At 39.4% G+C, this 15,970-nt stretch overlaps 1 protein-coding gene across 13 annotated transcripts in view; it reads left to right on the plus strand.

Moving 5' to 3' along the window:
* The first annotated feature begins 917 nt into the window (after positions 1-917).
* Positions 918-15,970, plus strand: part of axo (axotactin) — a 17,293-nt gene continuing 2,240 nt past the window's right edge. For 2 of the 13 annotated variants that reach the window (XR_001916594.2, XM_018024019.2), the window contains exons 1-29: positions 918-1,291; positions 2,884-3,293; positions 3,572-3,957; positions 4,553-4,875; positions 4,986-5,143; positions 5,284-5,387; positions 5,560-5,912; positions 6,156-6,324; positions 6,407-6,522; positions 6,658-6,764; positions 6,928-7,273; positions 7,570-7,847; positions 8,160-8,400; positions 8,480-8,710; positions 8,923-9,330; positions 9,427-9,630; positions 9,764-10,163; positions 10,395-10,642; positions 10,716-10,994; positions 11,108-11,307; positions 11,374-11,671; positions 11,788-11,938; positions 12,047-12,209; positions 12,319-12,475; positions 12,647-12,825; positions 13,437-13,857; positions 13,983-14,062; positions 14,522-14,710; positions 15,395-15,492. Coding sequence is in view for 12 of the 13 variants with exons in the window: in XM_018024019.2 (XP_017879508.1) it covers positions 4,557-4,875; positions 4,986-5,143; positions 5,284-5,387; positions 5,560-5,912; positions 6,156-6,324; positions 6,407-6,522; positions 6,658-6,764; positions 6,928-7,273; positions 7,570-7,847; positions 8,160-8,400; positions 8,480-8,710; positions 8,923-9,330; positions 9,427-9,630; positions 9,764-10,163; positions 10,395-10,642; positions 10,716-10,994; positions 11,108-11,307; positions 11,374-11,671; positions 11,788-11,938; positions 12,047-12,209; positions 12,319-12,475; positions 12,647-12,825; positions 13,437-13,857; positions 13,983-14,062; positions 14,522-14,710; positions 15,395-15,490 (5,895 nt within the window). In the remaining variant the exon portion in view is untranslated. Of the gene's footprint in view, positions 1,292-2,883; positions 3,294-3,571; positions 3,958-3,978; positions 4,311-4,552; positions 4,876-4,985; positions 5,144-5,283; positions 5,388-5,559; positions 5,913-6,155; positions 6,325-6,406; positions 6,523-6,657; positions 6,765-6,927; positions 7,274-7,569; positions 7,848-8,159; positions 8,401-8,479; positions 8,711-8,922; positions 9,331-9,426; positions 9,631-9,763; positions 10,164-10,394; positions 10,643-10,715; positions 10,995-11,107; positions 11,308-11,373; positions 11,672-11,787; positions 11,939-12,046; positions 12,210-12,318; positions 12,476-12,579; positions 12,826-13,436; positions 13,858-13,982; positions 14,063-14,521; positions 14,711-15,394; positions 15,493-15,970 lie in introns of those variants that run through there. The other 11 variants (XM_026813211.1, XM_026813233.1, XM_026813216.1 and 8 more) reach the window with 11 other exon arrangements.

The raw sequence follows: 15,970 nt of genomic DNA on the forward strand, positions 1-15,970 counted from the left end.
ATTTATACACTTGTTATCGGATATTTCCCTCGGAGTTATGCATTATTTAATGGAGAGGAGAAATGAATTCCTTCGATGAAAGATTATCATACATTTGATATTCAAGTAACAGTGTTCTATATTAACAGATGCGCACGTGATGCGTGACAATCATCAGACGTTGCTCACTTTTTGTGCCATTGTTAAGTAATTTAACCATCGCAAACTGTATAACAGGTTCGCGGCGTTCAGTTAACAATAAGTGAAACACGGTGCGACATATGGGTCAAGCATTTTAGCGATAATTATCGCGCGTACTATTATTACAAACCATTTATTGAGCGATTGCTAAACGTGTTAAATCGACGAATTTCGTTATTAACGATTCGAAGTTCGATTAACAATTGTCTGTCGTTTCTTAATTAAACGTGTCAACAAATTGGACCTCAAGTCGAGACATCAATTGAAACGAAGGATACAGTTGCATCTAATTATTTGAATTTAACTTCAATCGATGCTAAATGTTTTTCTAAAAGATATAATATTAAATATATTATAGTGTCTTTTGAGTATGAATTCTTTTTAAATATTTTTATTATATTGTAATAAATAAGTTATGACAAAATTATTTTGGTATAAATAATATATTGTGTTATTTTTATCTATTGAATATACTTTGTTGTATTTGGCATATTTTATTTGGAAATATAATTGGAAGGTAATATGAATTGTGTTCATGTTTTCTGTAACTAATGATTATGAAACATTCTTCTGGTGGTCGAATTGACGGAGTTTCGGAAAGGAACTGACGAGTTAACCGAACGCTTCCGAGACACCTTCTACAGAACTAGACCTCGTGATAGTACCCTCAATTGATACGCGGTTGGCTGCGTGGGTGGAGGAAAAGCCTGTAGTAGCACGGCGGCTCGGAGAATGAGTTAATATATCAGTCGTAAGCGCGATTCCGTCGCGACGCGCACCTCGAGACACGAAACGGAATTCAAATTAATTTTTCTCACAATTTTAAAAACGACTATTTCTCACAATTTTAAAAACGACTAAAACAAAAGTTTCCCAATGACGAATGATTTTACTAATTGAAGTCTTTATTCAATGAAAGATGCTACGAGTGTTCAGTTCCGGCATTTAGTGATGATCTCGTTTAAAAAGTGTAAGTAAAATCATATGGAACATTTATAGCGATTAGTGATTCAATTTTGAAGACGATATAGTGAAACAGGAAGTAGCTCGTGACTCGGCTGAAGTGTCTTGTGCTGATGAAGCGAATTAAAAAAATTAATTCTCTCATGTAGTAAGGTTTTATCATAATTTTTGTTGATATTATGTATAATATATATTACTAAAACTGTTTTATATCTAAAAATTCTTTACAACGTCGAATTTTTAAATTTATAGCAGCCAAAATTTCCACGTGATATAAATATAAAAAGAAAGTAAAAATATTTACGCCCATTATGAAATGAAACTGCTATCGACTTTCTAAGAAAAAACACTAATTAATTTGTAGTTCCTAGAAAAAATTTACAATTTCTATGAGGACAATTTCCTGTGAGGAAGGAAAGAGTCTGTAAAGCAAAAAGATCAAACATTTTTAGAGAATGACGTATGCGTCAATTATTAATTGCACTAATTAGAAGATCTTCTTTAGTTATTCAATTCGACTAATGTTACCAGGCGTACGCTGAAGGAAAATGAGCGTCTGAAATGCACGCAGAAGCATATTTCCTCAAAACACTTCCAATATTAAATTAGACATTGTAAGAAAAAACTTGTGTACATAAAGAATTATCCGGATTGTGTTAATTTCTTGCTCGTTCAATTCCCGTTTTCTTTTCTTTTTCATAAACCTACTGGATCCCACGCGTAAAAATGCAAATTTTTGTGCTTACACGAAAAGGATGTAACGTTCGCGGACAATAGTCAGAACGAGTTGATTCATCGCAGGACTATAGCTAATTCATCCCCGCGGTATTGATATGCACGGTCTGCGTTCGGTTCCTGGAAGATAAACTTCCTTTATGCAAATTGAATCGTCTCCCTTCAAAGGGCAAGATCGGTGTAGCGCCCTACGTGATTTCCGGTCGTGCGACCAGCCTCCGGTCTTAAATAAAATCGTCCCATGCGCGGAGAAGCACTATGAGTAATGGTTTTGGCTATTCATTCTCGGATTCAACGGTTGACTTCGTGACACGGATGCATTCACGCTTTTTGTTTAAGCGAACGTGACTCTAAACCCCTGCATAAAAGATTCACTTTCGAATCATACAATTTAAACCAAATTTATATGATTTTAATTTTAATTTACTACATCCTTTAACCCTTTAAATGTATTCAAACCAGTTGTTTACTCTGATTATTAGTTAATCAAGAATATGGAAAAGGAAATATGATTGCTCATTACGTAAATGGAGGCGTTCCTTTCTTTCGCGAAGAGCGTTCCCTTTAAAAGTCTGCGTACACTACATACAATGACCCACTCGGATTTGCTCGATATATCGATTTCTCGGGGACAACAGGAGCGCCCGTGAAGAGAGTCATGCTACCTTGATGCCTCAAAATAAGAAACGCGTCCACCGAAGTAGAAAAAAATAATATCGTGTAAACTATCGAAGACAGAAATTGCTTAAATAGCATACATTCAAGCAAAAAAAATGAGCTTTTTGTTAGTTCATTTTTTAAGTTCTTAATCAATCCTCCAATCCTTATCAATTTCAAATTGTTATAAAAAAATTGTAGAATTTATTTAACATTTATGTATAACATTAAATATTTCTTACTTGTTCGTTTTGTTTCATTTCTATAAGTTTGCATTATAATATATTTTAAAATATGAAAAACCAATGAAATTGTAATAATAAACTTTCCACATTGCGTGAATATCAGGTTACCAATACGAACAGAACTGTTATTTTGAGATTCCACAAATCTTAATCTCTACCAGTTACCGAGTCGAAACTAGTTTGATAAAGTGGTAAAGACGTAAGAAGAGAAAAAACGACGCAGGTTAAAGGGTAATGGCGTTATGTGAAAACGTGTCGGTGGTCACGGGATCGCAATGAAAGTCAATAAACCGTGATGAGTAAGAAAGAGTGGCAGTCGGAGTGGTATTAATAAATTAGTGTCTAGTTGCTACAAGCAGCGGCAGCAGCGGCAACAGGAGCATCAACAAGAGGTAGTGGGATAACCAGATAGAAGAACGAAGAGGAATAGGAAAAGGACGGCGATGACGGAGCCAGCGGTGGACAGTGATGGACAGTTCGTTCTTCTCTAAGTGGATGCTTAGTCTGGGAAAGGTTCGATTTCACAGTGATTTTCTAAGTACTTGACACTGATGAAAGTTCGTGAACTCGTATTGAAAAGTTCGAACAACACAAATGTTCGAAATTACATTTTTTCTGAGAAAGAACAAATAATTTCTTTATANCCTATATATTTTCTGTTAATTCTTGTGACTTTTCCACCGACCCCTTTTCAAAAATTCATAAGACTAACATCGTAAAATTGATTATCATTAACCTTGGCAAATATTAACAAAATGTACACAAGCTGACTACTAATCGCATGATTAAAGAGTACTCCCGATTTGGTTCCTTCGAGTCCTATCATCTTGAGGAGCGTGATCGTCATCTGCGGGCAATGACGAGGAGGGTAACAGCATAAGGGGTCGTTCGAGGCCGAAGTTAAAGGAGGTGGCAAAGGGACTCAACGTACGCGAAGGAGAGGAGCAGACGATTGCTTATCGTTCTCCGAGCAGAGTGACAGTCCGTAGCGTGGCGGCGTGACACACGTACACGCGTGTCGCGTCTACATACGTGTGGGATCACGGATCGCGTCGGTGTGTCAGTGCGAAAGAAGACAATTGACTCGTAGCCGTCGTCGTGCTTGCCGGGGGCCTTCTGACGTCACATCCTGTCCTCTTGGCTAGTCGCGATCTCGTTTGGACCACGGCACGTCAAGGTACGCAGATTCGTGCGTCCTCAATGTTTGGACGCAGAAAACTGTCACAGAGGCACAACCGGCCTGCCACGTGAGATCCGCAAGCGTCTCGCGAGCCATCGCGCTTTTTCATTTTTCACACCCTAGCATGCTAGACATTCTTTACCCACTGATTAAACTAATATTGAAGTATAATGCGAGGAATTCGGGAGTGACTCTCTCCATTCTCGATGTTCCGATTGAATTCAAATATTAAACATGCGAGTGAAGGATGACGGAAGATCAGAAAGTGTTGTGAGAATCGAAGGGATAGAAAAACAGATGACTTATTTAGAACGTTATTAAGTTGTTCAAAGTTTCGTAGCAGTGAACAGGTGCGAATAATAGTTTCATGTTTGGGGATTTGAAGATTTCCAGAGATACACGTGAAGATCGTATCATAATCGAGTGCTAATAATTGGTTTTCTTAATTTGATTAAAGTGTAACATATGTATATTCTTATCCATATGATTATCAATGAAGAGCTTTCAAATTCTTACTCTTATTTTTCGACAATACCAACAGCTATTACGAGGAAATATAAGATACCAGAGGATCGTTACTCCGTTTTTTCAGCACGATGGTCAATCAGAAAAAATGGATCTTCAGGATCCTCATATGGGCAAACGTTCAAGCAATCGTTTGGGCCAATGTGACAGAGTCGTCGGAGGTCGACCTGTCCGACGAAATAGATTTGTTCACGACGACGAAGAGAACGCTTCCTGACAGGTGTCTCGTGAGGACCGAGCCGGGTCCTTGCAAGCAGTACGTCCACAAGTGGTCGTTCAACAAGACTGAAGGAAAATGCAGGACCTTTCCTTACGGCGGCTGTTTAGGGAACGAGAATCGCTTCAATTCCGAAGCTGAGTGTCTTCATTACTGCGTGGGTGGTCCAGAACGTAAGACATCGAATATCTTCATCATTCATTCGATTGTGATTCGATGATTTATGAAACATGAAATGGATCATCGTGGAAAGTGTTTTTATCGTATTTTCACTCTGTTATAGATACGTTGCCACCGTATTTGGTCACGAAGGGGAGCGTATTTGTGACGAGCACTGCGACTACGAACACACTGCCTTCTACCACCGCCATCACTCCGAGACCAACGTTCAAACCGCCAGAGCCGACCAGACCGCCGGTACCAAAGTACAAAAGAGGAAAGGTAATTCCAATCTCATCAATGTAAAAATAATTTCTAGTTTGCTGATACGCACTGATTAATAATGAATACGATTAAAAAATAAACGGAAGTAATATAGAATGCAAATTCTACAAATGTTCATTGGAAGCGTTGCTTAACAGGAGTTGACATTCATGGAATCTGGCTATGAGAAGACTTTCATGTTCGCACAAAGTAACACATTTATACAACTCGATGGTAGCGGTATAAAAACTTTTCAACTTCGGTAAGCTATTTCAATTATATTTAATCTAATGTGAGCTTAACGAGATGAATTGCAAATTTCAATGCAAGTAAAAATTCAGTTTCTAATATTTATTAATCGAATCTTATACTTAACGACGATTTCAAATTCTAATTTCTTGCAAGGAAACCCTTTTTGTGTTTACAATTTCCAGGCTGTGTCGCGAAATATCTTTCAAGTTTCGCACTAAATTGCCCCACGGTCTCCTGGTCTACCATAGCGTGAAGGATAGACCTGAGAGCTTAGATCCGTACGCTCTGTACGTAATCGTAGAGAAAGGCCAACTAAAAGTGGTCCACGTATTCGGCAAGCGTTCAACTAGCCTGACAGTCGGCGAAGGGTTGAACAGGGACGAATGGCACAGCGTTCTGGTCAGAATCGACGTCCACGGGGCGAAACTGATTGCGAGGGTGGACGACAAGCAGGAGGAGACCACGCTCGAAGTTTTAGAACACGTTGTCAATTACGGAGTGTCCGAGGAACTGGCTTCTGTCGTCCTCATCGGAGGTAAGTATCTCTTCTAAGAATTATCAATTGGTATACCACGTGTTTCCCTAATTTTTAATACGAGGAACGGTGACATTAACTGTGATTAATGTTGATTTATTATTAAAATGAATCATATGTTTCCCCGATTTTGTGAGTCACCGTTTTACACTCCTATAATCCAATTCTCTATTTATTCACATTTCGCATATGTTTTATTTAATAAAAGTTGATTTTGCGATATAAGAAAATCGTGTTTGTTAGGGTTGAGCTCTGAAGAGCGATTGCACGGCGTGAAGTACATAATAGAATCGTTCGTTGGGTGCATAAGAGACATGGTTCTCAGCTCAGGCAAATCGGCTAGCGATTTGTTGCCTATTCAACCTCTGATTGCCACAAAGCATGAAAACGTGAAGGAGGGCTGCATAGACAAGTGAGACACGTTCTTCGAATTGTTATGTTACGTTCCGATATTGTTAAAGATTCCAATTCCTTTTCCACCGAATAAATTCCAGATGTAGAACACGAGAGAATTTATGTTTCATCTCGAACCAATGTGTGAATCATTATAATAGCTTGACTTGCGACTGTTTTGGGACCAAGTACGAAGGAGAACGCTGTGACGTATACAGTAAGTAAAGCAGTTTTTAATTTACACCATGTCAGTAATATGACATTCAAGATCTTTAAGAATATTTTATAAAAATTATTTAGAACAGAATTTTATATAATACTGAATCATTAATAAATATCCTAACAATTCCAGCGGCTACAATTTTAACATTAAGAGGTTCGTCCTACGTCTCGTTTCGCGTTTACGACTGGAAAGACAGAGTCCACTCGTCTGTTAACAGAATAAGTCTGGCATTCAAGGTATTTAATCGAATCTTTTACCGTTGCACATTTTTGTCTCATAAATTAAAAGAATTAACAATCGTATTCTGAGTTTAATCATAATAAAAGCGTAACGTGAATTCTATTATTTTTAATCTAATATGCTGGGATGATAAATGAAAATTATTACTCTGTCACAAAGACAAAATGGGACGACTCCGCGTTGTTTTATGCATCCGGAGAAATCGACGGTACTCCACACTACGTGGCAGCCTCGATAATGAACGGCTCGGTGCACGTCGAACTGGATTTCGGGCACAATTCGAAAATCGCCACTGTGCTCGGCGATTACGTTACCTCGAACCATTGGAACAATTTGACCATCTTTCATAACGGATCTCTGGTCTTCGTCAGTTTGGACGACGAGATTAAAGTACTTGAGGTCCCTGGCGAAAATTACAATATGATCATCGACCCTGAGATTTACATCGGAGGTGGCCCGGAATTGCACAAGAAGAAGGGTCTCCTTTCGCATAATAATTTTGCAGGTAAGTCTTCTTATATTTTATTCTCACATTTTTATGTCTTATATGAAATTCATGCCTAATCCAATCTTTGGAGATATAAAAACGTATTTGTGAAAATCTTACGACCTCTTATCAAGAGAATGGTTTATACATTTTGCTCTGCCATTTAATCAAGCTTCTCAGATCCTCAAAAAGATCTTTATTACGATTTTAATTAAAATGCTTGGATTTTCTTTTTCAACGATCATGCTTTCAATTTATTCCCTTTCGGGAACGCATTTACCACGACGAATGAAAATTGATCGAACCGATTATAGGTTCGCTGAAATATGTATTCTTCAACGACAAGTCGATTATTTACGAGTTGAAACGTTCCAATCCCATGGTGCACTATATCGGCGTGCTGGAACCGGAGTACTACGACGCGGACGTCGATGTGATTCCGATAACGTATCCATTCGCGGGCAGCCACATATGGTGGCCCATAGCGCGGACCGACTCCCTTAAATTGAATTTCGACTTTAAGAGCTCGAAGCCAGTAGCGATAGTCGCATCTGGGAACGTGACAAGTAGTCGCGGCTCCGGATACTGGGAGGTAATGTAGAATAAACACGGTCATTCGTTTTTAATTAAGAAGGAAATGAAAAAATTCTCATAATGTTTACGACAAGATCGTCAAAGTTCGTATCGAATGGCGTAATTAAAAGTGGAAATAATTTTTATCTGTTCATTATAACTGGTGTCACGCAAATGTTAAGAACTTTAATGAAATCTTCAGAATAAAATACAATTAAATACAAAGAGTATTCTTATTTTTGTACTAAAAAATCTTATATTCTTCGTTTGAGAATATTTTGTACATAATTCTAAAAACCATTTGCCTAAAATTGTATTCATATATTTGTAGCTTCGTTTGGTGAACGATGAAATTCGCTTTCAACTGATACCAGTATTATCCGAGAACATCACGGTCTCAACTGCGGTGAAGTTTCCACCTTATAACACGTCCTGGCACGCGGTCGAACTGAACTACACGAAAGGCGAGCTGAACATCCTCGTGGATTACCGGAACAAACAGAGCAAATTATTCTCTATGACGTTCGAGCTGGGCGACAAAGTTATCATCGGTAGCGGGAAAAGCAACGCGGGTAAGTGCAAATTGACGCGATCAAAATCGCGGATGCGGGCGTTGTATATAAATGCAGCGCGAAACGTGTTCTGCATCAGGTCTGGTCGGGTGCATGCGCGAGATATGGGTGAACGATGAGAGAATAGAACCGAGGTACGTGGTCAACACCGACAGAGTTATCGGAGAGGTGGCACTGGATAATTGCCAATTCGTTGATCCTTGCACCAGGCCGAACACTTGCGAGCATGGGGGAAAGTGTTCGGTGAAAGAGGACAGGATCACTTGCGATTGCACCGATACTGGCTACATCGGGAAGAATTGTCACTTTGGTGAGTGAAGCGGAAAATCCGGACAATCTTCTACAGTATTGTAATCTTACTAAGAATCATTATAGAATTAATAATACATAAAAATATGTGATTTCCCAAATGATTTGAATATTTCAAAATATCTTAACGCAAGATGAAGACTACTTCATAATTCACTGACTGCAATTGCATTCTATCAGCACGGATGAAAAGTAATATAAGAAATTTGTCAGCACTATACAGGAAGACTTGCGAGGAACTCGCGTTATTGGAATATACGAAGGACGACGTGTACAAGATCGACATAGACGGGAACGGAAGGTTTCCACCCGCTATAGTGAAATGCGAGTTCCAGTCTATCGAGGACTCGACGAAAACCATCGTGGAGCACAACTTGCCGTCGCAAGTCGATGTTAGGTCTATCGCGGAGTCCGACTTCTCTTTCAACATCAAGTACAGACAGTTTACCGCGGAAATGCTCCAAGAACTGATCTCGCATTCATTGCACTGCAGTCAACACGTCAAGTATGACTGCTACAAAGCACCATTGGAGTTGCACAGTGCTACGTGGTTCCTCAGCTCAAAGGGAACTACCGTAGACTACATAGGGAACGTGAACAGAGGATCTTGTCCTTGCGGCAGTAAGTGTCGTGTTTAAAACGACGTGCAGAAAAATCTTTATAATTCTGACGACAAACAAATATGTAAAACTTTTATTATTCGCATTTTGTGTCTAGTGAATAGGACGTGCGTCGATCCGAACTTGAGCTGCAATTGTGACGTATCCGCCGGAAATGCGGGCAAGTGGCTATCCGACGAAGGCTACTATGAAACCCCGGATTCTCTAGGCATCACAGAAATGATATTTTTACAACAACGGGACCTCGAGGAAGATGCTCAAGGGCGGATTACTCTGGGCCCTTTGGAATGCGTCGAAACAAGTAATTATTCAACAAAAATAATTTAGATGAATTTTGATTAACAGAAAAAATTCAATTTTATACATGTTCACCCAATTTTTTGATTAATCATTTTAAACGATATTTAAAAATGTCTCGTTTAATCATCGTTTAGATACACAGAAATACGTCGTCACTTTCACAACCTCGCAATCGTACATCGAGGTACCCGGTTGGAGGAAAGGAGACATAGCATTCAGCTTTCGTACGACCGGAGAAAAGGCTATACTTTTGTACCAACCACCCATCAGGAGCAACTATCCATCGTTCATGGTCGCACTGACCTCGGAGTATCGGTTAACGTTCAATTTCACTTTAAATACTGGGACCATAAGGGAGCTCGAGGTAAAGAGCGTAAGAAAATTGAATAACGGCGAGTGGCAGAAGATTTGGATCGATTACAATGATTATCACGTCAGATTTATGATCAATACTGACCAACGAATGGTCGATTTGCTGCCTGAGGAAGAGTTCGGGCCGTTCGAGGGTTCTATGTTCATTGGCGGCGCTACCGCGTGAGTATTTTGAAATTACTCAAAAATATTTCATTGCAAAAATAAAAAGTACTTTTCTAATTTTATTTCTAACAAATACAACAAATGAGTTGATATAATTTATGTTTATCACGCCTGTTTCGTTAATTTTTAATAAATATCGAAGAATGCTCTCCAAACTTATTACCAATTATTAATTAGTTTAACAATATATAGATATGTTTGAAATAAAGAACATATGCAACTGTTTAGGGAACACTTGAGGACATCCTCGGTACGCCAAGGACTCATCGGGTGTTTCCGCGGTTTAGTGGTAAACGGAGAGATTCTAGATATTCATAGCTATATGTCGGTCCACTTGTCCGAGATTATAAAAGACTGTAAGCCTTCTTGTCAACCGAACAAGTGCCAGAACGGCGCAAGGTGCGTAGAACTGTGGAGCAACTTCGAGTGCGTTTGCGAGAACAGATGGGCTCACCTTGGCACCTACTGCGAAAGGAGTAAGCTTTCCAATCGTCTATCTCCAAACACACTTCTTTCTCCAATAACTTTTTCCATTGACAAATTATTTAGATATAAACAGCAAAGCCTTGACGTTCACCTCGCAAGGTGCTTTCTTGAAGAAAAACTACTTCGGTACAGACGAGAAGGACGAAGAAAAATTGTTATTAAAGAGCATACTGTGGCAGAACATTTTAATCAACCTGAGAACTTACGACACTCATTCCTTGATCTTGTACGCAAACGATCATTTGAACAACTTTGCTCATCTCTACGTATCGAACGGCACTAGTATTGTGTATCTGTTCAATGCTGGTAACGAGATTAAAAACATCACCGTCGAATATCCAGGTACAATCTCGATACCTCAAACTCTTAATCATTAGATATAAATATGTTTTAAGTGAAAGAATTGAGCATTTTTAAATAAAGATAAAATAATTATAACATGAAACTTCTACCAGGTGTGAACACAGGAATTTCAGTCCAAATCGCGATAATCCGCAACGAAAAATCGACGACTCTACACGTAAACGAGTACAACGTTACTCTAAATGCTACTCCTGTATTATTGGACACGTACTCGAATAAGCCGTGGGTGAACCCCGAGAAAGAAGTGCTGGCACCCCAGAGACCACCCGCGCCACCCTCGAGCTATTTTCAGGTGAGATTTCCTGGTTCAGAGACGAGATTGAATTGAACGTACGCAATGATCAGCGAACTTGCATAGGTGAATCTAGGAGGCTTCGACACGGACGATTTACTCCGAGTCGGCAAGGACGAGGTGCAGATAAAAGGATACGTTGGTTGCCTTCGCGGATTGATGATCGGAGAATACCTGGTCGATTTGCCTAGTCTCGCGAATGAAGCCAATCACGAGGGCAGCAAAGGCGTGCTACCTAATTGCCAAATGAAATGCGATGCCACGCCTTGCAAAAATTTAGGCATTTGTACGGAAGATTTCGGAAGACAGGAGTCTTCGTGCAACTGCGAATTGACCTCGTATTTCGGGGAACATTGCGCTGACGGTGAGAAACTTGTACGAGCTATTCAAGAATTTGCAACAACTGACAAAATTTAAAATATACTACTTGATTGTTGAGTTTCCTTGTAAGCAAGCTTGAAAATTCGTGTTTACTGTTAGAAAAGGGAGCAGACTTCAGCGGCGAGAGCGTTCTTCAACGTGAATTCGACCTGGTCGGTGAAGTGACCAAGGTAAAAGTTCAGCTGGCATTCTCGACGAGTGAGCTTCGTAAACGAACCACCGCACTGCTTCTTTTACTAACAGAAAATAAGTAAGTTTTCTATGAATCTTCTGTACAATTCCTATCCATCTAATATTCACGATAAATAAATGCCACCACGAATCCTGGATGTCTGTCGAAAACTCTTTCTTTCAAAAGGAGCTACTACTTGCTGGTCGCTTTGACATCAGAGGGTGAGCTTATTCTTAAAGAGGACAGGGAGGGCTCCGTACACGCCGCACGTCTGGGCGACAGAAATTTTCTGAACGGAGCTCGGCACAGCGTTTACTACGTTCGCGATAACAACACGGCTACGCTTTTGGTACATTCTAATATATCTACAAACTATCTTGCAATTCTAATTAATTTCAATCAATATCGAAGAAGATCAGCTTCTTTAAATGCTTGATAAAATTGTCTTCGTTTTACAGATCGATCGCGAACCGGCACAAATGTTATCGATCCCGGAGTTAAATCTTGGAGACGACGAGGACGAGAGTCCAGGCGTGACAGAGATCCAACTGGGAGGTCTGAACACGACGGATTCTCGGTTCAGCGCGTACAAAGGATACACCGGCTGTCTGAGCAGTGAGTTAAAATCGCAGCTTTCATTCAAATGTCTGTCAATCGAAATCGAATATCGACGTGGTCGAGCCGTACGTTCTAACAGAGTACCGTCTTTCTGATGTCAGACAAAACGAAACGATCGATCGTCAGCCACATTGCGAATACGAAATGACGGATACCCTCTTCTTGTAGACGTCGTGGTATCGATCAACGATGGACCTGGCATGAAGCCACTCGAGGAATATATGCTATTTACGAAACAGGGCAGCGAAACCGTACGCGCGACGATACCCGCCGGCGTCAGGAGCGCGCAGTGCGCTGTCTTTCACGCTCAACCACGCGGCTTGGATCCACCCAGAAACGACAGCGTGGTAAGACACACCATTTTCTCTATTATTTTTTTTTTTTTTATCTAGATCAAATTTCCTCAACTCTAAGGAACTATGATTTATACTCGGTAGAGCTTGGTATAGTACAGTGGTGGGCAAAGTACGGCCCGCGAAATTATTTAATCCGGCCCGCCGACGGGCCATCGACATGGATAGTATATGGCCCGCTATAATTACGTTTTCACGGTCGAGAAGTATAAAGTGTATTTTTTCTATAATTCTGGCCCTCCTCTAGAATTTCTTAAACTTTGTGGCCCCCATTAAAAAAGTTTGCCCACCACTGGTATAGTAAGTTTAGATCTAAATGGTAGAACTTTGCACGATATTAGGAGTTGGCATTTAAATATAAAGTAGACACTGGCTTTGATACTTTTGTATGATGATACGTTTTTTCGAGAATCAGTCCACGATAGATGGAATATAATTTGATGTATGTCAATACGCCCTGTATTATAATCTAGCTCTGAGTAATCATACAAACGAATGAAAAGGATAAGTAATCGGAGCTACTTACGTGACAGAACGAATCGAAACAGAATTTAGGGATATCGCGGAAGAAAAAGATTCTACAGATTTGAAAACTTTTTTCAAAGGATCGTGACAAAGCCTGGGTGGAGGATCCGCCGGAGAGGATACTGTATAAATCGCAATATTCTGACGCGACGCAGGAGGAACAGGGCGCTGGTACTTACATCTTCATCGCGCTGTGCTGCGTGTTCGTGACAGCGGTGATCGGTTGCATTTACGAGGTTTGGCGAAGCGCGAGAAAGGATCGGCGCCGTAGACGAGCATCGGTGGCTGGAGCGTCGAACGTGCCAGCCTCCGGTTCTCAAAGATGGCAAACGCAACAATACACCGATCCGTTAACCGGTGTGAAAACAGTGGGCTTTAAAAATATGACGGAAGACGAGAAAAGACCGAACGGCACGCATATGAAACCAGCGAAAGAATACAAGCCGCTGATGAACGCGGAGTCCAAAGATTTAGTTAACGACAAAAAGGTTCATATTAAAGGTACGCTCGTCAAGCAATAAAATCTTTTGAAATGCGAGTAAAAAATGAACTACAGAACAGAACTACAAATTCAAAATGAATCCTATTAATTGAAATGCTCATTGATTCGGAATTATCTGTTGCAGCTGATGAAGAACCAGAGAAGAAGGAGCTCCTAGGGGTAAATACAGGCATCATCACTAAACCTCCGAAACCAAATCCATTCGTAAAGATTTTTTCTTTTTTTTATAAGAATTATACGCATCAAGTTCTAAGCAGCTTGCGAAGTAGCCTTTCGAGCAAGATCACGAAACGATAAAATTGTACAAATAATAAATTCAGTTGTGTTTGTCCCATTAATGAATATTGTCTACTTTACAGGCTCGCTTTGGAATGCTTTGAAAAACAGAAGCCCAATTATAGAGAAATTAGTAATCAATCGTAACGTTTTTTAATGCTATGCATAAAATTCTAGTGGCATGTAACACACATGTAATTATTCTAGAAATTAACATTTTCTTTGTTGATAAATGAATTTTATCAAGCAACACAAGCAGTTTTGGAAATGAAGTTATTTTATTGCATGTCTTGAAGCATGCGATTTTTGGCAACAATTTAAAATGACAGAAGAAAATTTGTAATAGCAAAAGCAGGAGATTAGACGAGTCGAATCGTTCTTTTACAGTCGATGGAAGATCTGCGGGAAGAACCAGAACTCGAAGAACGTGAAGAGGAAGAGGTAGGCGAGGAGGAGGAGGAAGAGGAGGAGGAAGAAGAAGAAGAGGAGAACGATCTGAAACAACAGAACGTGGACGAGGAGGAGATGAATCAGTCGAAAGGAGAACGTAACAACGACAAAGATTTCGTAAAATCGGTAAGGAAAACATCGAGAAGCTATGCATTGAACAGATAGGCACCTGTCCTTGAAATTCATAAGATTTAATTTGGGAAGAGTAAGCAAAAAAAGAAAAGATGTGGCGAAGCTATTTCATAAAGATCTCAGGTGCGTGGAATTTAGTTGAATTAAGTACAAAAGCAGTATTTGAAAAGGAATTCTTATTTTTTAATATACTTAAGTGAGCTAAATAATGTCGAAATCTAAATTCGATCTTAAAAAAAAAACATTTCAGTTCAAGGACAGGGCCAATCCTCATCAATAAATTAAATGTGTTCAAATTGGATATGGTTCATTGTCTAATATACGACTGCGACGTAACACACCAGTGTTATTCATTCCCATCATCGTGCATTTCTTATTTATCTTTGTCAGCTTTGTATGTGTGTTCCTCATTCTTTCTTTTTTTTTATTATATTTTTTATACGTATACGAATATGCAATATTGATTATGTTATACGAACGACGAATAAAACATCCTTAAGGAAACCAATTCTAAAACGTTGTAGCATCTCACTCCTTGAAATCCCTCTGCAAACCCCTCATAATTGAGAACGTCCATCTCCGAGTCGGGTTAGATAATCATTTCATAGAACTTGAATGAGAAAATGTCAAAAAGTGTTTGAGAGCATGAAATGTAATCGTAAAATATGGTAATTTCAGCCGGAAAATTCATCTAGGATAAGTGTCGAAGAGAGTGTTGAGTCGTTAAACGAAAGACCAGTACACGATGAAACGAATACGCAATACGAAATTTAGAGGTACCAATGTTATCGCAAAGCTTGTTGCATCTCCTGACCTATCTCTATGCTATTCGGCTCTTCCAGAATGTAGATCGCGTACAACAAGTATTCAGCTATTTAGTGGACACGTTAGGAATCTGTAGTTCGTTTAATGCAGTACTTTCGATTAATTTAGAAATACTGCTGCATGTCTCCATACAATATATAAAAAAATGTTCATTTAATCTATTGCTTGTATCACAGAAAAACGATTTAATAAATTATTCAACAAAACTTGTTGCAAACAGCAACAAGATGTAAGAATTCGTTAATAGTAAATGAATAAAGTGAACATTAATAAGAATAAAATATACAGTTGCATGACCAGAACTGTACATTTATTAAGGATGTATAGGCTATATACTTAAATAATGCTAGCATGTCGATTATGGTAATCAGCAGTAGCCCAAAGAAAACTTTCTGATATTTGGTGTGCACACGCGAAGTTGGAAGAAAC

This window comes from Ceratina calcarata, unplaced genomic scaffold (genome assembly GCF_001652005.2).
Source record: "Ceratina calcarata isolate Rehan_Ccalc_2016 unplaced genomic scaffold, ASM165200v1 scaffold117.2, whole genome shotgun sequence".
Classification (NCBI taxonomy): domain Eukaryota; kingdom Metazoa; phylum Arthropoda; class Insecta; order Hymenoptera; family Apidae; genus Ceratina; species Ceratina calcarata.